Source organism: Lasioglossum baleicum, chromosome 11, assembly GCF_051020765.1.
Source record: "Lasioglossum baleicum chromosome 11, iyLasBale1, whole genome shotgun sequence".
In the NCBI taxonomy this organism is placed as follows: Eukaryota; Metazoa; Arthropoda; class Insecta; order Hymenoptera; family Halictidae; genus Lasioglossum; species Lasioglossum baleicum.
The window spans coordinates 7638334-7661775 of NC_134939.1; the positions used below are offsets into that span (position 1 = coordinate 7638334).

At 35.9% G+C, this 23442-nt stretch overlaps 1 protein-coding gene and 1 long non-coding RNA gene across 5 annotated transcripts in view; one reads left to right on the top strand and one right to left on the bottom strand.

The window, feature by feature from the left end:
- The window catches only part of Cher (filamin A protein cher), an 87148-nt gene that overhangs the window by 39747 nt on the left and 23959 nt on the right, over positions 1-23442 (bottom strand). For 2 of the 4 annotated variants that reach the window (XM_076432907.1, XM_076432904.1), the window contains 14 exons: positions 20246-20592; positions 20009-20136; positions 19294-19426; positions 19182-19208; positions 18387-18665; positions 17565-17881; positions 14783-15209; positions 14486-14701; positions 13632-14019; positions 11724-12293; positions 8385-8729; positions 6024-6628; positions 4157-4455; positions 1601-1739 (listed from right to left, as the gene is read on the bottom strand). In XM_076432907.1, the coding sequence (XP_076289022.1) occupies positions 1601-1739; positions 4157-4455; positions 6024-6628; positions 8385-8729; positions 11724-12293; positions 13632-14019; positions 14486-14701; positions 14783-15209; positions 17565-17881; positions 18387-18665; positions 19182-19208; positions 19294-19426; positions 20009-20136; positions 20246-20592 (4220 nt within the window). The remainder of the gene's footprint in view (positions 1-1600; positions 1740-4156; positions 4456-6023; positions 6629-8384; positions 8730-11723; positions 12294-13631; positions 14020-14485; positions 14702-14782; positions 15210-17564; positions 17882-18386; positions 18666-19181; positions 19209-19293; positions 19427-20008; positions 20137-20245; positions 20593-23442) is intronic. The other 2 variants (XM_076432906.1, XM_076432908.1) reach the window with 2 other exon arrangements.
- Positions 38-1736, top strand: LOC143213254 (uncharacterized). The gene is made up of 2 exons (XR_013009922.1): positions 38-452; positions 526-1736. It is a non-coding gene; the product is annotated as an uncharacterized LOC143213254 (long non-coding RNA).

Genomic DNA, 23442 nt, shown 5'->3' on the forward strand with positions numbered 1-23442 from the left:
GTGACAGAAATTTTGGGACACCCTGTACAATAAAATACGTGAAATTATTTCTTTGCAGCTTTAGAAGCCAAATTTGTGATTCTGATGTTGCTAATACGGCGACAAAATCAACCTAGAATAATTAAAAATCATTTAGAAATTGATTATTTAAAATGTAATAAATTATTTATTTCAGTTGTAACGCAGCCTTCCATGGAGCAAACGAGTTTCTGGTGTAGTTCGACCTATAAAACTCCATATTTGCATAAACATCCGCAAGCTGGTTATTATTACAGACCGTTAAGGTTTATTGCGTAACGTTTGCTTCACGTTTGGATATTGCGGAGCTGCTTTAGTGTTAACAATTTTCAAGACGAAAGAGGAATTCATTATTTATTGTTCGGGCAATTGCATCAATGAATATGATGAAGCTTCGACAAAACTGTTTTAAAAATAAGACATAATACAAGCTGGTTAGTAAGAGTTAAGAATAATGAGTAAAAGTGTGAATTTAACTAATATTAATTATTGAATCTTCTGCACCAGAGCTTCAGAAATGAAAATGCAAATTATTTAGTCACCCTCCGCAGTTCTAACGCTGGAATATTTTTAGCCGTCAATAAAACTGGGTGCATTTAATGACCTCAAACTTCACTCGAATTATCAAGTGAATCATCTCTGTCGAACTGCAGCGTTGTAAACAATAGATATATAAGAACTGAAAGTGACGGCGCTTAACCGGAGGAAGGAGAGCAAATGATGCAATTGAAACGCGGCTGCAGCTCCAATGAGAAATCATATCAGAGGTGCGAACTTTTTCCTAATTTTTCTGTGCCGAATCCACCACTGAAGATATGCCCACATATTGTGAAATACTCGGTGCCCTGAGTTATGCAAGGCTGAGCAAGCATTGGCACCTACATTTCAGCACCTGTTTCAGTGCCCGACACTTCCCGACAGTATACACGGTGACAACTGTTAAATTAATTACACTGTCCAACGAATCCTGACTTTTTAATTATAACTGCATTCTTTTTCTTCTACGAGCAGTTTTCCAAAATCTCAGTTTGCAGAAAATGAATTTTCGATTTCAAAGATATTTTGGACGTCAACAGCAACAATCGCACTATTATTAATTAGGAGTTAAGATGAATTAATCAGTTCTTTTTTACTTTCATAGATGTTAAATACGATAACGTGCTAGTAATATCTGTTTATTATAGCATTGTTACTAAAATGAACTTTTAATTTCAAAAATATTGAAAATGTTTAACACTGTTCACTGGGGTTTAAGATTAATAAATTTCACTTCTCTGCTTTTATAAAAAATTGCTATAGAACATAACTATACTGTTTGTTATCAATTTCTATTTATGTTATTATTTACCCGGGATTATAAACCGTAGATCTTTACACAAAATTTCATTTCTATAACTATTATAATTTGACAAAGGAAAAATGTGTCTCATTAATTAAAAATTCCTGGCAGCCAAAATACGGTAAAAATGTTATTAATTTATTATCAAAGAAATGTTTCGTTGTCTTTATGCATTATTGTAAAGGTTTGTTACATCTGGAAAAAGGAATGATAAAATTATAACAAATTATAGCAAGAACTCACCGTAAACGTGTAGAATCCACCAGGGACCGGTTGACCTCCGAATTTAACGCTGAGCGTGTAGTCACCAGCATCCGCAACTGTATAATAAATGCTGACAGTACCGTCTCCGTTATCCTCGATGTCAATATCTACAACTTCACTGCAAAATAAAATAAGAAATAGTACAATGATAAATGTGTAGTCTCATTTTAAAGCTTCAAGCCTCCACTTTTCCAATATACTGTTCCTTTCTTAAAGATGTTTTGACGTGACACAGCAGATGAGAAATTGAAGACATTCTACTCTTAAAAATGTTACCAATTGAAACATCTCTATAAACATTGGACAATCTTTTAGAGACTGGAGATTGACACCGTAACCTTGAACATTTTCCTCTTACAATGATCTGACATTTTTTACCTCTTACGAAGAGTGTACTGTCAACTTCCTCTTTTCATTTTACAAAATCTTATATTTCTTAATTTTTATAAAGCTCTATAGGTATCTAGTATATTATACTCTACTATATTGTAGTATATTCTAGAACCTACAGTGAGTGTAAAAAGTATTCGTATACCTTTTAAAAACTAATAACTTTTTTATAATTGCACCAAACGACCTGATTTTTATAAGCAATTAGAAGCATTGGTTCATACGAAATGATATGCAAAATAGATTTTCCAAAAATTATAATTTACAAGGTTACATGCAAGAATAAAAAAGGCATTTTTTAAAACTTTTTTATTTGGGCCTTTAATGAAAATTTAAAATATACGTTTTGTAGATTTATGTTGGTTGCACACATTCTGAAAATTTCATCGAGATCGGTTGACGCTGGAAAAAACGACACGCATCGAAAGATGTACGATTCTATACATAGATTTTAAGCAGAAACTGATCAAAAGTCGTGTAAAACTACAATTTTCACCATTCTTAACCGCTTGTAGCGCGTATATATGTTAATCGATTTTTGGAAAATCTTTTTTGCAAATCATTTCGTAAACCAATGCTTCTAATTGATTATAAAAAATCAGGTCGTTTGGTACTACTATTAAAAATAATTTTAGTCCATTTTAAAAAGTTTTTTAGTCTATTTGAAAGGGCGTACGAATACTTTTTACACTCACTGTATATTATAATTACTATATAATGTTTCTTTTATTATGAAATTGCTCCGTTACCGTTTACGTGCCATGATTGTAAATTCACTACGCTATTACGCGAACGACTCATTTACGATGTACTGAATGAAAATTGACGTACTAAGCCAGCAGTTAGTATGTCTATTATTCGACCTTGCTTCCTGTATTTGTCAACAAATCCAACACCTTTCGTCCGTTCACAACTTCGTAGTCTTTTGAATTTCTATTTGATACGTCGCAGAACGTGAATTATACACGGTTCATTAAAATAAAATTATTGGTTCGTGAACACGAATCATTCGACACTGTATGCTTCTACAAATCACAAGTAGAGTCGAATCTTTATCTCAAAATTAAAAAACACACAGTTAATACCATAAAGAAATTTTTCACTGCCAGCTGTTAATTGCAGTTGTAATTTCACGCAAACGGAAGAACGACAATTATTTACAATTCTGTGAGTTTTTATATAACGGAAAAGTAAGAAGAAGGGAAATAAGATAAAATTTTTCTGACTTTCTACCCCCGCTGCTGCTACATTCCATCTAAATAGCGAGTATCTTCCATTTTATTTTAAAAACTTCACCACGGCCTCGATATTTATTTTTGATCCGCAAATTTATCGGTGTTCAGTCTGTTAATACGCTCTTTTATAACGACGGCTCAAGACGCGACACTTTGTAGCTCATATTTATAGAATTCGTTCTTCCCATTGGATTTCTCAAATGTATTTTTAGATTCACTTGATCTACGAAGAGTAATAAGCGATGGAAAGAAAACAAAGAAAAAGAGTCGTTCTCTAAAATACTGAAAAAATGTTGCCACAAAACTACTATGTCCTAAAAAACTTTCATTTCTTTGTTTATAGAATAGCAATAAATTGGAATATTTACATTATAGATCATTAAGAAAGTAAAATGTAACAAATCTATCGATCCGTGTTATTAGCTCAATTCAAATCTACAGTATAAGCTTTAATCATTTTTCTATCTCCTGAGTGCAGTCAAATATACAAATGAAGGGGTGGATGGATAAAGGTGTCAAGTAACAAATTGTTTATTTTCTGTAAAAGAGTTTTTAGCGAGGTATGTTGTCTTTTTTTGATGAATGAAGATAATAACACAATTCAATTACGAATATATATATATATATATATATATATATATATATATATATATATATATATTATTATGGTTAATCTCTAATACAAAAAAAAAGATAATAATTATCTTCATTCATCAAAAAAGGACAACATATTTTGTTAAAAGCTCTTTTACAGAAAACAAACTTGACACCTTTATCCATCCACCCCTTCAAATAAACGCCCAACGAATACATCCTCGCTATATGCTCCACTTATCTTTTCAGATCAGGTCTCGTAAAACACAAAAGCCTTTGCACACGCGATAAAAGTGTTCAGTAAAACTGCACTTACCTTCCAGACGTAGATTTTATTCTGCAGGTCACTGCACCGCGGCCTGCGTTCACGGTATCGATTGTAATACACTGCTCCTCGCCCTGTGTCAACGTGTGCTGTATTCCCTCTTTTATTTTGCATTCGTCTGCTTTACCCGTGGATACGCTTTGCACCAAAATGGGGCAGTCTGGAACCTCTGCTCCACCGTATCGGACTTTTATTTGATAGCGACCGCAATCATCGGGCAAATATCTAGCCCGATATTTGCCATCCCCTAAATCCTGGATCTCCACTTTCCGAGGAACTTGATCAGGACCCTGGAAACACACGTTGTTCATCTTAATTACACAACTGTCATTCGAGTGGAGTATCATGAAACTATCATGAGATCAAGTTGATCGTGCCAATCTGATGAAGCTCTTTTTAACCCTTACACTTTCCTCAGGATAAAAATTTACCCATTTACTATTTTCATATACTGTAACATTATCGATCCCTTTATGTTTTGAGATATATTTCTTTAAAATGTGACGTTATAAATGAGAAATAATTTGTTGATTATTAAAAATGAGTAAATTATTGTCCTAGTCTCTTTTATGCAACTATTCTTGAGGAGCGTATAATATCATTGGACTATGGATTTTGTGATTCTAATTACTGGCGGTTATTAAATTACTGCGGATATTATGCATTTATGGGAAAAATGAGTAGGTGCCATTTAAAACAGTGAAAAAGTTACAATGATCTAATAATGCAAATCTAATGTTTTCAGCTTGTTAAAACGATCAAAGGGCCATTCCATGCTAAATCGATCACTTTTTGCAGGCACATTCGTTGATTTTGTTATAAATGAAATATGTTGTAGTCCATGTGAAATTAGGGTGGGTTTAAGTCATCATTTTGCCGGTTTCGAAATTTTTTAGAAATGGCAGGCCTTCAAAGTTTTCAATTTTTGCCCATTTCGGCGAAAACGGGCCTCGCTTACGAATTTTTATCTCGGGAACTGTTTGTCCGCTTGAGCTACATTGTTTTTTGTTTAATTCGGAAAGGATCGGGCTATTACAAAATAATTTTTTCAACCTCGAAAATCAACTTTATAATAACGAAGGTACACGGCGTACTTTACCGGCTCATTGTGACGCCAATTTTAATGATGCCATCTTTTTCAAGGGCACATTTTAAAGGGGAAACTTCAAGGAATATAAACATATTTTTTTCAAAATTTAAATCACTCCGGCCCCTCACCGAAAAAAACGTAAAAAAACAATCTGTTTAAATTTTTCAACATTATAAAGTTGATTTTCGAGGTTTAAAAAATTATTTTGTAATAGCGCAATCCTTTTCGAATAAAACAAAGAAAATGTAGCTCAATCGGACAAACAGTTCCCGAGATAAAAATTCGTAAGCGAGGCCCGTTTTCGCCGAAACGGGCAAAAATTGAAAACTTTGAAGGCCTGCCATTTCTAAAAAATTTCGAAACCGGCAAAGTGATGACTTAAACCCACCCTAATTTCAAAAATGAACTGCAATATATTTCATTTATTGCAAAGTGCCTGCAAAAAGTGATCGATTTGGCATGGAATAACCCCAAAGTAAGACATTAAACGTTTATCTGGCTCCAGTCTCTTGCAAATGGTGCAGACAATTTTTGGTTTGCACGGAAATCCGCAGTCTACTAATTAAAAATAATTGTTATTATTATAAGTAACCATAACAATCTTCGTTCTCTCATAATCGTAGTTTGTAACCATTCAATTTTTGAAAATTCGTCTTCACGTTTTGTAATTGATATCCTCAAATTAAATATGATCAAACGCAAGTTATTGATTTCGCCAAAAAGGTTTGGGATAGCTGTCACTGTTGGTACTAATCGTCAACCACCTACCAGAACTTGAACTTCAAGATCCCCATATCCAGCCTTCGAAGTGTCCACAACAAAATCAATGGGGAAAGATGCAGTGCAGATAGAAGAAACTCCAGGTCCAGAGAGAACAACTTTGCTGGGCTCTACAGTAGGCAGTATCTTTGGCTTGAAAGGACTTCCTGGTATATTCTTCCCATCATACGTCACTCCAACTTGCAGATTGCTTCCGATAGGTGGTGGTTGATAAGTGACTTCGTACAGACCCTCTCCTCGACTTTTGATCACCGGTTTCTGCAGCTGTCCCTTGTCTGTCTTCAACGTGATGTCCAGTTGCGCCGGATTGCATTTTGAGGTGTCAACCATGAACTTCGCCAGCACGTTTTCTCGCACAGTTTCCAACCCGGTGCCATAGGCGGTGACATTGTTCGCCTCGAGTTCGTTCAAGACTTGGATTTGGAAGGGAGACCCCGGAATGTGTTGGTCTGCGAATTTGATGGAGCACTCGTAGTCACCTGGCTCGGTTGGAACGTATTCGACGCTGCATGAACCATCGTAATTATCTTTGCAGGTCATCTTCACCTCGCCAGTGCCTTCCATTGACAGCGCCAGGCCGCTGTTACCGGCATCTGTAAGTGAATGATTCATTATTTTCTGAGAGTTACACCCACCCCTTTTTTATATTTTTAATACTACCCAGTAGGGCTGTTACTTTTCCGAAGTTTCGAAGTTTTGAAGTCTTAGAAGTTTTCGAAGCGGTTTTCGAAGGCTACGCCCCCTCGACCCGGCCGCGCGTCTCGCTTCCCGTGGCGCACAGTGGGACCTTTCGTCCAAATCGGAGACAAAATCAAAGAACTTTTGATAGAAATGAGGTAGAGCGATGAAATTTTTTCGAATTAAAGCTAAAACTTTGCAGAATATGGGAAAAATAGGGAGATTATGGTACGAACGTTTTTTAACCTTGAGAAAATTCGTTAAACATGTAGAATTTCAAGAAATCGATTTTGCAATATCCTGAGGTCGTAGACAAATTTTGAGACCAGATTTGAAATCAGCGTGAAAAAATCTACGGGAAATGAAGTACTGCAAGTTCAACGAATTTTCTCAACGTTAAAAAACGTTCTTACCATAATCTCCCTATTTTTCCCATATTCTGCAAAGTTTCAGCTTTAATTTTAAAAAAATTTCATCGCTCTACCTCATTTCTACCGAAAGTTCTTTGATTTTGTCTCCGATTTGGACGAAAGGTCCCACTGTGTGGCGGTTCTAGCAATGCGAAATTGCGTGCAGCAAGCGCCGACGCTTACATTGTAACGCATTTTTAGAACTAAGCGTCTTCATTCACACAGATTCAACTTTTTTCGCCTCTTATCCGTTAACTGGAAACGAATCGAACGAATCTAACCAATCGAAGCTACGAAATCTTCTACCTTCGAAGGAAAGTAACAGCCCTACCACCCAGTCAGCAAAATCTGTTCGAGCATATTAAAACCAAATGCCTGCAATCATACTTAGCGAGCAAAGTGCGGTCATTTTGATGCCAAGACACGTTTGGAACAGGACTTGGTCCTTAGTTGCTCTGGATCTGCAGATTAAAACCTGTCGCCAAATACTGAGCCTGACGCGGAAACCGATGGGAAGGTAATTTGGCGCCAAATTGATACCAAATCAAGAACAGATTGCTTCCCGCGAGTAATCTTATTTTTACAACAATAATCCTGATCTCATTTTAAATGAATCACCCACTGGAAACTGTGGGTGAAATACAAAACAGTAGATATGGATAAACTTTACTTTACCGGACTCAAAATTAAATCTACGAATTATGATGTATTTGGTATGTAATCCAGTAGATTTGTACCCAGCGCGGATGCAGATCGAAGTTTCGATCCTGTAGGATCAATGGTTCAGGAGCTATGATTGCTTAAAGTTGAGCATTTTTGACAGTTAAGGGCGCCATATTGGTTTGTAGTGACGACCGCGAGTCGCTTACCTTGCCGCCCCCTCGAACTAATCCTAACCAACTCAGTAAGCAGCGTGCAACCGTCACTACAAACCAATGTGGCGGCACCCTTACCTGTCAGAAACACTGCAGATTGCTCAACTTTAAGCGACCATATCTTCTCAACTATTGATCCTAGAGGTTCGAAACTTCGATCTGCATCCGCGCTGAGTACAAATCTACTGGATTACATACCAAATACATCTTAATTCGTAGGAGAAAGGCACAAATTTTGAATCCCGTAAAGTAAAGAGCAGCTCAGTAGATCTGTTGACAACATTTTAGAATCAAACCTTACATCGTTTATTTAATAAATTCTCAAAGAAAATAATCTTTCAAAAATTCCTCGACAACTTAATAAACTGGCTTTTGAATGAACGTACCCTTCGTTTCTACAGTAAATGTGTTGGATTTGTTCACAAATCCCTCCTTCAAGCCCGGTCCATACGCTTTGCACTTTCTAGGATCGCTCATACGTTCAACATTGACGGAGAACGGCGAACCAGGAATAGGAATATTATCATAGAGTATGTCTATGGTATGACATCCTTCTTCAAACGGTACGTAGCACACATAATAAGTCCCATCTTCTTGTGGGGTGACGACGGTTTGGGTCTGATCGCCACTCGGATATTTGATTACGTAGGAAACCTTCTTGCCATCATTTTCCGACTTTGGAATAGCTCGTGTGTCTATCGTGAATTCTGCTGGCTGACTCACGTATAGTCCTAGAATTCATAAAAACAAAAATGTTACTCGAATTTGCTTTAATACGTATATAAATTAAAAATGTGTAGAACAAAAAACATATACTGCTGTTCTTGATTAAGCACGAAAATGCTTAATCGATAATGAGAAGTATATGAATTTTTAGGTGCTTCCCGTGTTCTCAATCGTCTACGTAATTATTTGGAGACACAATGTTATGTTAACTCATTCAGTAACACACAGTAGTTCAAACAAAGCAAACAATGTCTTAGCAGTTCACTAGCGAGTGACAGTTTTGATATCGAGCATAACTGTATGTATAGTTAACTACAGTTACAGTTACTGTTAAAAATATTTTTATAGTAAATCTGTAATGTTCTGTAGACTTTTCTGTAAATCATGTTCGTAGTGTGATTGAATTCAAGTTGACTTTAGTATGTGTTATAAATACATAGACTGCAGATTATATCACATGATACGATCATCATTTTCAATGTGTCAAAATTATTTAAAATTTAGCTTCTGCTTTGTGCAACTGATATCTAATTTTTATTTTCATAAAGATTCGCAGTCTTGTTGCAATTATAGTCCTTCGTGTGGAATCGGAAATGAAAAATCTCCAGTACGATTGGGACACGATAGAAAATTGAATGAATTTGTTTACAGTGCCATCATCTTGAATCAAGGGGAAAAGTAGTTGTAGGATTAATCATGAGATTATCCAGGTCGGATGATCTTCGATATCGTCTTTAGTGTTTGCGAGTGGCTCGCAGTTAGTGTACATATACGCCAATCATGTCAGCACGATGATACGATAACGAATGATCTATAACTGTAAATCATTGATCTCCTAGTCTAGGTTGTAATGTAACGCTGCTTCCAGGAAAGCTTGAAGTACTCTTTGTCAATCAGAGTAAGAGATATTCGAAGATCCATGTTTCTTGTTTAACGCGTTGAAGAATTAACAACAAGTCTATTGTATGAATTATTTAACCCAATTGTTAGCTTCCGTGGATATAAACAATTTTTACACAATTTTATGTCACAAATTATGTACTTCTAAAACTGTATTCATGTGTAACATTTTCATTGCTTTGGTCAGAAAAATTGTGAAAAATGTAATTATTCGTAGAATTCACCTAATGTTTAATCGCTCCTTAATAGTAATTGATCTGAGAATCGTTTTGGATATCAGTGATTGAATTCTTCGTGAATCAGTATAGTGTGAAAACAGAAAGGTACAATATTCCTTTACTTCTAAACACTGACTAATTATTCATTCATTGATTTTCTATTCGCATGCAGTGACAGTTATAAAAATTGGTGGAGTATTAAAATGGCTACAGAATATTGAACAAAGGTTTGAACAGTTTGAAACAACAAACATTTCGACGTTTAACTCTGTATCCAAAAGAAAGTCAGAATAATTAATATAGAATAAATTATACATATTTTGAGTGAACGATGATAAACTTATTCCATCATCAATTTCTAAACAGAAAGTGTTCGATTACAGGAAGACATCTTTCTAAGAAATGATTCTACGTGCTAAAAAATTAATAACAAATCAAGGGGACCAAATTTAAATAAAAAATCACAGAAAAATGATATTACATTTCTACATCTAATAATAACATATATGTCAATATCACCAACGTTATCATCACGCTCTTTGCCCTTAATTGTGGTCGATGTTCATTACTTAAACATTCTTACATTTTTATGAAACATTATTTAGGCTATATCCTTTCCATAAATTAAAAAAAAAATCGAACAAAAATTGGAATATTTTACGAAATGTTAGTACTTTTCAGTAAAAATTATTACTTCTTCGCATCACACGTAACACGCTGCAGGTGAGATTTGTTTCTTTCCGCAAGAATTCGTATTTTTTCACACCACACTGGTTTTATTTAATTTCTCAAAGCCAAACTAACGTGTAAGGAACATCATGTTCATGCAATTACGTGCACTTCGCGTAGATATCTCGACTGCATTGAAATATTCAATACGGTCTCTCGAGACGAAGACAAACTTTGTAGACATAATTTACGACCAAATAATTTACGAGATACCTACGGTATAAACAACGTACGTACGTTACAATAAAAGATTTGGACGGTGTATACATGTACCTATACATATATTTTAAAATATTGTTCGACATTAACAGCAAATATTACCAACAACATATCTATCATCATTCCAGAAACGTATTCGTTTCGAATTTATTCGAAAATTTATTGTTAAACTTCCACCAACGATAAGTTAAAAAATAAATATCTTTGACGACAAATCTGAATCTTCCTTTTGAAACAAAAATTCCAATCTCATAATAAAAAGCCTTTAATATAATATCGAATGACAGATTCAACAAGATCAAACAAACTTTGTTCAATGTGAACACAAATCTCAATATGTATATTAAAATTTTCTTTTAAACTAAAAAATTTAATCTCTTAATAAAAAGCCTTTAATACAACATCAACTAAGATTCAACGAGATCAAACAAACGTTGTCCAACATGAACCCAAGTACCTTTTAATATAACTTCCTTTCGAACCAAAAAATTTAATCTCGTAGTAAAAAGCCTTTAATACAACATCAACTAAGATTCAACGAGACCAAACAAACTTGTCCAACATGAACCCAAGTACCTTTTAATATAACTTCCTTTTGAACCAAACAATTTAATCTCGTAGTAAAAAGCCTTTAATACAACATCAACTAAGATTCAACGAGATCAAACAAACGTTGTCCAACATGAATCCAAGTACCTTTTAATATAACTTCCATTTGAACCAAAAAATTTAATCTCGTAGTAAAAAGCCTTTAATACAACATCAACTAAGATTCAACAAGATCAAACAAACGCTGTCAGCAACGTAACAACTTTCTGTATACATATACATATACATCCCATCCAAATCATTGATATCGCAACATGAACATCCAAAACCACTTGAAAACCGTCAAACAAGACCAAACATCACACAACGCATATAATAGAGTACCATGCGGTTGGATGCCGTTCCCGGTAACTTTGATCTTGGAAAGATCGGCGTCCTTGGCGACAATGGCCTGAAACGGGGATCCGGGGATGTGTTTCTCGTTGAACGTGATATTGATACCATAATCGCCGATCTCGGTCGGCAGGTATGCGACCGAGCACGTACCATCGCCATTGTCTCGACAGTTAATGGCAGCTTCGCAAGGGCCCTCGACCGTCACGCCGAGACCACCTTGGCCAGCGCCACGCGTGTCAATCACGAATTCGGCGGGTTTGTTCACTATGCCGTGTGATAGTCCTTGCCCCGAAGCTCTGACTTTTCCGGGGTCGGAGCCGTGGACGCAGGTCAATCTGTACGGTTGATTCGATATAGACTCGCCACCGAAAGTGATGCCGAGGAGGTACTCGCCGAGTTCTGTCGGCGTGAAGTTCACCAAGTAACCATCGTGGGTAGGCACCACGTGGGCCTTTATGCGATTTCCAGAAGGGGCTGTTATCGCCACTTGAAAGTCCGCTGCCGTTCCTGCGTCCTGAGTTATTACGTGGAACTGCTGCAAGCTGTTCACCGGGGCAGCTACAGCATGGTTTTATTTAATCAGCATGTGCTACGCGTAACTATACTGTTCTTCATTTTTTAGGGTCGTGGTTGTTAGTACTGAATTAGCCTACTTTCATAAATCTTGTCTTTTCTATTTTTGCTATAATTAACCCTTTGCATTCGAAGACGTTCCGACTTCAGAATTCGGACATTTCATATCCGTTACATACGACCTTCTTCATTTTGTGACACACAACAAATAAATTTTTGGATTGTCTCAATTTCTACAGATTCACCAATGAAAACTGAAATTTATATAAATATCTATAACCTCGTAATAAATCTGACCACATCCTTTTTTTTTTTTAACTCATTTGAGAAGATCCAAATTTTCGAAACGATCACAACTATAACGTCAACATATAAAGTAACATAAATTAACAGACACGTAGCATATGAATCCCTAAAACGTTTCCATATTCTAGATTGTGATATCCTGTTACTAACACTCGATGGTTACAATATATGTCTGTATTACGTCTGTAACATGTCTGTTACAAGTATCATCGTATTTATGTAGACTGACAGGCAACTTATGTAGACTGACAGACTGTGCAAAAATAATCCGAGAGTGAACTAACAACAAGAAGTGCACAATTACGGTGATCCTATTTGAGGCTCAGATTCTATCTTTTGGCACTTCATGACGCGTTACAACGGACCACACAACGCTATTTTATTCGCACCTATTTAGAGAACTGTCTTTCGGGTTTAACAGGAATATTGTGTCTGAGAACTTTCGACAATGTTAGACATTTACGCTGACAGCGAAAACTGCGTCTCGAGTTCTCATCTGTGATTGTAAGCACTGCTATGTTCATCACCCTATGCCAAACTAATGAAAGTGAGAAGTAGTAGACTTTGAATTAAGATGCGTGGTAAATGCCATTTCAAAGACACGACAGAATCATTTTATGCCAAGCTTGATTCATGAAGACGCATCCTGCTTCATTGCAATGTTCAACAATATATATTTTTTATCTAAACCATGAATGTACACTTTTTTTACGCATAAAATAGATCAAGTTGTTCTAAATATTTTAAACAGGAAATTTTTAGGAAAATACTGATGATATACCAAATATGTGAATAATGTTCATACTCATATTATTTTCATGTTGGCAGTCTACTCATAATTCGTAACCCTCCAGGTATTATAATTCCTACCTCAAAAAATTCTTAATAAAATAAAATCTTCTGAGAATTACTTTAGAGAAGGTCTAAAAATTCTTTGTCGTTTATCTCCGTATGGATGAATGATCAATTGAAGTGTTTAAGAAATAATTGGCAGGTAAAAGCAGAGTATGTACTTACTTCGTGCAAGGCCGTCAACTTTGATCTTCGAGACGTCGACGTGCGGTTGTGCATTGACTTTTATGGGACAGTAGGGTACGTTCAGTCCACCATAATTCAAGTTTACGAAGTAATTTCCTGGCTGGTTAACCGAATAGTGGACGGTGTAGATGCCAGGCGCTTTTTCCTTCAAGGAGAACAAAACCTCCTTCCCTTCGGAATTCGTCATGTTGACGCGAAGATCACCTGGACCAGCCTTCCGGCAGTCGACCTCAAACTGTACCAGCGTGTTCGACTTCACCCCTTTCTCTAAACCAGGCCCGTAAGCTGACACCAGAGCAGGATTCAATGGGGATTCCACCTTCATCCTGAATGGGGATTCCTTTATTGCCACGCCGCCATAATTTACCTACACAAAATCGTATAATTAAATTTGGAAGATAATCAGTAGACAACGAATCTTTTACACATCATTTGCAAGATAATGGAGCAGAACAAAAATTTTTTATGTAACTAATTTTAATTGCTTGAAGGTAAAGTCGCTGTATTTTTACATTTTCTATGAATGTATTCTCATAATCACAATGAATTTGTTTCAAAAATATTACAAGGGGCCCGACATTGCTAGTCTGAGATCGTGCGACTTTTTCGCGTGGTACGTCACTGCTCGCCCTCGTATCGACATATCACCCGAGCGCCACTGTTGGCAGACTATCGTAAGCCAGGAAGAGACATTCAATTATGAATTACTTGAAAACGAGACCGAACCGCAATTTCATTACTTCCGCATAATTTTAGGGCAACCTGTGGTTAGGGGTGCATTAATACTTAGTTGAGCGAACGTTCCCTAAATTAGAAAATTCAATGAATCTAACCATGATGATATGTTGCGTTCCAGACGTCGGAGTGTATTGACATTTAATTTTTCCATCATGAGTGTCTCCCAACTGAACAGGAACGTCTTTGCCATGAACATCCTGGACAATGACTTCCAAAGGTGCTTGTCCAGCCTGTTTCACGTCTACAGTGAAATTCGTTGGTTTATCCATAGGAATGGACTCCGCTTGAACTCCCGGACCATAGACTTGAACCTGCAACCAAAATTCAAGTATGATCTTATCGTAAATCCGCGAGACTTCACGGATCATGTGACAACAACAAGATATACGAACCTTATCGGGGAAGAAACTAGATTTCGGCAAAATATTGGCAACGTATGGCGAGTTCGGTATATCTTCGCTCTCGCATAATATGTGAATAGCGTATTGTCCCGGGGCGGTCGGTAGGTAATACACGTCCGCTGTTTCGTCGCCATTATCATAACACATAATCTTCGCTTTCGATGGACCTTCGATTGAGAAGCCAAGGCCACCTGTCTCGCCGTTTGTGTTCACCGTGAATTTCGCCGGATAATCGACCACTCCGCCGTGAAGGCCAGGTCCGAACGCTCTTATAGCTGACTCCTTGTATGGTCCAACGTTCACTTCAAATGGCGACTTGTAAATGTCCTTTCCGCCACATGTTACCGATACGATATGTCGGCCCTCCTTCTTTGGAGTATAATTGCATTTGTAGGTCGTTGGATCAACCTTAACAATCCTGGAAACGTTGCATAATTTTTGTTACTTTATTTAATGTTTGTATCATTTTATTTACAGTTTACTTAGCTATCAATTTAACCCCTTTCTATGTATTGGGTTGGCAAATAAGTTCGTTCGGTTTTTGTGATTTATACCAATGTAAAAAACCGAACGAACTTATTTGCCAACCCAATAATATCGAGTCATTTCGTCGTAATATTAATAAAACTACTCTGACTTAAGTATACTGACAATTACTTTTATGTAGTAGCAATCCTGAGAACGTTGCATAATCTTTTTTACTTTACTTCATGTGTGTATCGTTTTATTTAGAATTTACTTAGCTATCATTTTAACTCCTCTCTTTATAATATCGAGTCGTTTGGTCGTAATATTAATAAAACTACTCTGACTTAAGTATACTAACAGCCACTTGTAGTAGCAATCTTGGGAACGTTGCATAATCTTTTTTACTTTACTTCATGTTTGTATCATTTTATTTAGAATTTACTTAGCTATCATTTTAACTCCTCTCTTTATAATATCGAGTCGTTTGGTCGTAATATTAATAAAACTACTCTGACTTAAGTATACTGACAGCCACTTGTAGTAGTAATCCTGGAAACGTTGCATAATCTTTTTTACTTTACTTCATGTGTGTATCGTTTTATTTAGAGTTTACTTAGCTATCAATTTAACCCCTCTGTATGTAATATAGAGTCATTTCGTCGTAATATTAATAAAACTACTCTGACTTAAGTATACTGACAGTTACTTGTATGTAGTAGCAATCCTGGGAACGTTGCATAATCTTTTTTACTTTACTTCATGTGTGTATCGTTTTATTTAGAGTTTACTTAGCTATCAATTTAACCCCTCTGTATGTAATATAGAGTCTGTTCGTCGTAATATTAATAAAACTACTCTGACTTAAGTATACTGACAGCCACTTGTAGTAGCAATCTTGGGAACGTTGCATAATCTTTTTTACTTTACTTCATGTTTGTATCATTTTATTTAGAATTTACTTAGCTATCATTTTAACTCCTCTCTTTATAATATCGAGTCATTTCGTCGTAATATTAATAAAACTACTCTGACTTAAGTATACTGACAGTTACTTGTATGTAGTAGCAATCCTGGGAACGTTGCATAATCTTTTTTACTTTACTTCATGTGTGTATCGTTTTATTTAGAGTTTACTTAGCTATCAATTTAACCCCTCTGTATGTAATATAGAGTCTGTTCGTCGTAATATTAATAAAACTACTCTCACTTAAGTATACTGACAGCCACTTGTAGTAGCAATCTTGGGAACGTTGCATAATCTTTTTTACTTTACTTCATGTTTGTATCATTTTATTTAGAATTTACTTAGCTATCATTTTAACTCCTCTCTTTATAATATCGAGTCATTTCGTCGTAATATTAATAAAACTACTCTGACTTAAGTATACTGACAGTTACTTGTATGTAGTAGCAATCCTGGGAACGTTGCATAATCTTTTTTACTTTACTTCATGTGTGTATCGTTTTATTTAGAATTTACTTAGCTATCATTTTAACTCCTCTCTTTATAATATCGAGTCGTTTGGTCGTAATATTAATAAAACTACTCTGACTTAAGTATACTAACAGCCACTTGTAGTAGCAATCTTGGGAACGTTGCATAATCTTTTTTACTTTACTTCATGTTTGTATCATTTTATTTAGAATTTACTTAGCTATCATTTTAACTCCTCTCTTTATAATATCGAGTCGTTTGGTCGTAATATTAATAAAACTACTCTGACTTAAGTATACTGACAGCCACTTGTAGTAGTAATCCTGGAAACGTTGCATAATCTTTTTTACTTTACTTCATGTTTGTATCATTTTATTTAGAATTTACTTAGCTATCATTTTAACCGAGTCGTTTGGTCGTAATATTAATAAAACTGCTTAAGGCGGTAGACTCGTTTCCAGGATTGCAAGTGTGCGGGATTCGCCTTCTCATTTCTCGTTAATACAAACTCGGGGTTTTTCAGTAGTCAAAAACGCTAGATAAAAAATCGATCTAGGGCGCTATTGCCTTTAAACGTCCTATTTTACCACGTTTTTATTATTTTCGTTAACGAGGCGTAATTTGTATTATTCGTCATTGTGTGCTTCCGAATAATGCACATTTCGCCTTGTTAACAAAAAAAAAAATAGAACTTTTAAAGGCGATAGCGCCCTAGATCGATCTTTTAACTAGTGTTTTCGACTACTGAAAAACCCCGTGTTTGTATTATCGCGAAATAAGAAGGCGAATCCCGCACTCTTGCAATCCTGGAAAAAGGAGTCTACCCCCTTAAGTATACTATACAGCCACTTGTAGTAGCAAATTACTTACTGCACAGGACAATTAACTCCACCCGGACCGATTACTTTAACACCAGGCGCTTCGTCGCCCGCGTCCTTGGTAACGATAGTGAAGTCCGCATTATCCTTAACGCGCACGCCATTTGGTAGGACTCCCCGGCCATAAGCTCTGTGCTTTTTACTGTCAGTCACTGATGCCACATTGACAGGATAAGGACTTCCGGGTATGGGCTTACCAGCAAAAGATACGTTTACCGAATGCAAACCGGGCGAGAGCGGAGTGTATTCGCATCTCCACACATCCGGCGAGGGTCGAAGTAATTTCGTAGGTACACTTGATAGTGATCCCTAAAAAAGAATGTTTCATATGTGTGAATAATTCACTCAAACTGCCTGTACACATACAACATTTTTTTTGTATTACATTATGTTTGTGTATATATTTTTGTGTATTTGTCTAAAATTTTAGTATTTCTATGTTAATCTTGTATGTATCTGTGCATGATGTGTCTATCTGTCTATATTTAAGCATTCTGTGTTAATCTTGTGTGCATCTGTGCATGCCTGTGTGTATCTGTGCATGTTTGTATATTTTTGTGTATCTGTGCATGTTTGTATATATTTTTGTACGTGTATGGGCGTGTGTATATTCGAATACATGCGTGCATATAAAATACTACATATATGTTGTTAGTAATGCTATCAACGAATGAATACGCTGCAAAGATAATTTTTGTGGCCAGATAATTCTTTTTGTAGTTTCAAAATTACCAATATCAAATTCATAGGTAAATGAATGATTCTACATTTTGTATCGTTGTGTCCAAATTGTGTTGAGAAGGTAAATGATTACCTGAGGATCCTTTACCCCGACTTGTGGCGCGCCATGTCCAGCATTTTTCGTGAATATTTCGAAAAAGGTTGGTTTGCCAGTTGTGACACCATCTGGTAGCAAGCCAGGCCCACTAGCTGTAACTTTGGTAGCATCTCCGGACTGTGATCCCACATTTACTGTGTGAGGACTGTTAGCACACTCTTTGCCATCGACATATATCTTCACTTTGTGCGGTCCTTGAGCTTTTGGAACATATGAGACAGAGTTTTTAAGTTTTCCATCGGGAATAGTTTCCACCTGTCAAAAGGAAAACACATTAATATCAAGGTGTCTTCAATCTGTTAGCTATAGTGAGTGATCAAGTTATTACAGCCATTTGTACATATTGATCCTTAAGTAAAACCACAGGTACACCGAATATTATGTTTTTTTTAATGAAATATTTATAATAAACATACTTCTAACATTGTGGCTCTAACAATTTTATCATCCACTTTAGAATGTTGTGTGTATAATGTAGAAACATGTGTATAAAGTGTACAATGAAGGAATCGGGATTTTCTTTTGTGCACGTTCGGTAGTTTAAATGAATAACAGCAAACGAATGAATGATACTGTTTTGGAAGATAGTATCACTTCTAAAAGGTTTCTGTGGGGGTAGCATCACTTCTAATGGTTGAAACGATCACACCAAATGAGACTTTTATGGGGAACATCATTTTCAAAGGATGAAATGACCACATCAAAATGACACTTTTTGTGGAATATCATTTTCAAAGTTTAGAGGAGGGTTATAAATGTTTCGTAGATTACCTGCCGGTAGATATTTTGCAAATGTTCCTTTGTGTGTTAAGATGTACAAGAATTAGTCTAGCAAATATGTCAAGAGAAACGATATCAAATTTTCGTGAAGATTTATGCTTACCGGTATCCTGTTTCCTTTTGGATCTTCTACCACAACATCGACTTTGCCCGGCGAATAAGTTTCCACTACGAAATTATTACGCGCATCTGCGACTGGACCATTTGGCTCGATACCGGGTCCATAAACTTTGACCCTATACAGAACGTTTATTAATAAATTACTTCTTGTCACGGTTTATTAATTGCATTCTAATGCTAGAAGCGTTACTTTTTAAGCTCCGCAATGAACATAATTTTTATGTTCCTTCGAAAAAATGGTTACTCATAAAAATAAGCCGGCCGATTAATCACGTGAATCATACTTCGATCAATAACATTCGCAACTCCTACGAGGCGAACCTCCAAAATATATTTACACTTGAATGTGTACGGTAAAACGAGCTCGTTAACCCTTAAAAGCTATCATGAAATATCACCCCAAGCTAAGTTTGTTTGGCACGTCGATAGCGAAGTATGTGACAGAATTGATCAGTAACACGATATCGTTATCGCTACGATAATCTGAATACGTAATAGAAAAATTAATCTAACCAATCGTTAATATGAGAATTTAAAGCGAAACTCGAGGTTGGATGAAATTTTGTCAATTGTAGCTCTTTATTTAAACATATTGTTCACAAGAATGATGTCACGTTCTGACACAAGTGAAGTTATTAATTATTCAAACTAATTCAGTTAGCGCATGATTAAATGGTTTAGTATATGTTAGACTTTACCTCTCTGGACCTGTTCGCTGTTTCAATGGAGCTCCTTCTTTTAATTTGGCATGAGGGTATTGAGACAAATAAGTCATCATGGATAATTCGTCTATGTTGGGACTGATCATTTCCTCGGGTTTAATGAGCTGTAACGAAATTGTGAGTATAAGATTCAATATGATTGAACAATTGTTTTGTACAACAAAAATATTACGAGTTATTTGAACGTTGCACACAGCATCGAAGCATCTTTACCTGTGGTATGTTCAACCAATTATCAGCCAAGTCCATTGCAGCCGAAGTATTCTGTAAAGCATTGGTCGGACTCCATTCTTTCCACTCTGGGCAGAGACCAGGCGCAACAGCATCCACAAGAGCACCGATGGTTCGTCCATCTTTCCAATTCGATGTGAAGTTATTGATCGGCAAATCTGGGATCTTAGACTGGACCCATCGCATTAGTCTCGCGTTCGGTGCTACGGGCTTGTCCGTCTCGAAGTCCTCCTCCTCCAGCATTGGCAGAGATATACAATAGTGCAGGATGAGGGTCCATAGTAATCCCAGAATCAGCTTCAGTTTACAGTCGACTATATCTGTCGAATCTGTAACACGAATCGGTGCAAAAATGTGAGCAAAAATCAATTAACTTTTATCGCCAATACTGGCGTGGCTTATCGAGACACGCGTTCAGCGGAAAGTCAACAAGGGTGTCGCGAATGGTTCCGAATGAAGAGTGTTCCAGACACCTGAGTCGACAAACTATGAACCCACGCGAGGAGAAAGTAGTTTATTTAATAGACTCCCATAATAAATTTATTTCGAAGATTGTGTCGTCTAAGGAACGAAAAATCAAATATCCTTTCTGCAAATTAAATGTCCTAGTCATATTGATCTCAACACAATAGAAAGGTTAATAATAAAATGATTAATTTGTATTTATTACTATTGTCTACTTGTTAGAAAACTCAAGGATGAATAATAAATGCCATATCAGAATCTCAAACATCAAAATCACGACAATAGATTAGATATAGAGTGATCATATTTTTTAATAAATCACTTGTCTTCTTTTAATACCTGAGAATAAACAAAAAGTTGACAGTGATTATTAGACAGCGGATCTTCACGCAAAATAATAATTTTCTACCTGATTTGCAATAAAGTGGAATGCAATAGAAATTTATTTTCTTTGTAAATACGTTTAACAGGTTGTAAATAATATGACAGTATTTTTAAATTCTCCTAATGCTTTTACTGTTTCAAATTACACCTACTCATTTTTGTCATAAATGCATAAAATCCGCTGTCTAGTGATTATTAAAGCCACAGTTCAAAAAGATCATGCTTCATCCAGACGATATGTTGCACACAGCGTTGTATATACGTAATTTGAATCATCAATTCGTCATACAAAAAATAATGAAAATTCTGTCTATCTAAATTTTAATTGAGAAATTGATCGCAATGCAAGCTCGTTAATTTGCACGCAACCGGACCTAATAATTTGTTCAGCTACTGTATTCACAAAGTATTTTTGTCTGCAACATCGGGAACGTGAGACAACTTGCCACGAAATCCTAGAAGATGCGATTAAACGCGAACTATTCGTATAATTCAGGCTCGAAGTATTCGAGCAAGAGGCTTGACAAAGATGCATAGGTTTGTCCTTCGTGACAGAACCACTGTCCGAAGTCGAATTTCACGTGGAGCAATTGCACGGATGTATGTACGATGTTCCGATGTCCGGGTAAATGCCAGAGACTAATGGAAGGTCTCCTTATTAGCTAGTATTACATTCGACTATTGGCAAGTTTTCAATCCGGTGAATCACTACCTCAAAGATATGCCTTAATGTTTTTCCTGCTCGGTGCTATTCCGCCAGATTGGACGCAGCAAAAATCTGCGAAGAACACCTCTTTTCTGTAGTCATCGTTGTTATACACTTCCAATTGCAACTTTCGGCAAAATAGAATTTTTCTACATAGAAATAACTCTTTCCTGTGTTATTCTTTCACAATTATAATGATTAGAGTGTCCTTGTTCTTGATAGGGGAGAGTAGATCAGTGCTTAGGTCGGATCTAATTTATTCGCTAATGACAATGTTTCTTCACGCCAACATAATTACACCAAACCCAAAGCATAATTCTCAATTATTTAATATTAGTATTTTTCTTTCTCGATATTGTATGTATGACATTATGTATGTAATGTTAGGTTAACTCCTCTAGTTTCCTCTCAAAGAAATTAAATTTACATTTATTGTGTGCCAACATTAATTAGAAGAAACTCCCAACTTCCTAGGAGAAAATTTATATATTTATCGTAGATTTACATTTACTTTACACTTTAAATATTAATAACAGAAGGATAAAATATAATATTCATTTAATTTCATTTTAATATTAATTTAATATTCATTTTTGTAATAAGTAAAAGAATAACATATCTTTTTCTTTCTTCAATCATTTTAATAGTAAGTACTGTGTAAATGTTGTTTGAAATATCGATCGCAAGATAATGAAATGTATAATATTCAAATGTTCTCGGCGCAACGGTTCGATCAGTTTATAGGAAAAAAGCAAAATTTGCACGTTAGTTTGGAACTTTCAACGTTTCGATCTTCATTCAGATCATTTTCAAGAGTACTGTGTATTGATTCTCTTCGATTCCTTTAATACCACTGTTATTTCATATTATTCTACACGATTTTGCAATAAATATATAAAATCTACAGTCCAGAGTTATATCAAATTCTGTCTTTCTATTCGCACATTATGAAACAACCTGTTCCCATTTTGAGAAACGTGTCAATACATACATATTAATAGAAAATGTCATTACCAGTCGACAAGAAATAATAATGCAATGATGCAACGATTAGAGACCACTCTTTATATACGCAGGTGAATCATTGAATCCGAAAAAATGTATGAATCAAAACGCGCGAGAATGTGAATACGATCAGAAGCGTATCCAAGTGGCTTACTACACTGCAGTTTTATTATTGCATTACGTCACATCTAACTGCTATTAAGAGAATCACAGTTAACTGGCGGATAGAATTTAGGGGAAATCGTTCGAACCGGATTGAAATGAATGTGCATTTTACAGAAGAAAATTTGAGGAACTCGAATCGCGCGTATAGGTGCGCATGCACGTATTTTTGGCATGACATTGTCTCGCGTGGGTTACAAATAGAAAATGACAAATCGTTGTGGAGACAATTTAACCGAGGCATTTCGGGAAATTTCACCTATTCACACGTGATAAGATTAGTAACGCTAAATGGATTGTTTACAATATTTAATGTCAACATGGTGAGTAATACTTTGATGTTTATGTACGATCTGGAGGCGCGTCATGCATCAGGTGTATTAGGCGTCACGATTAGAATCATAGTCGACAGATTAAGAGATACTCGAGTCCCCACTCTACCTTCCCCTTATACGAC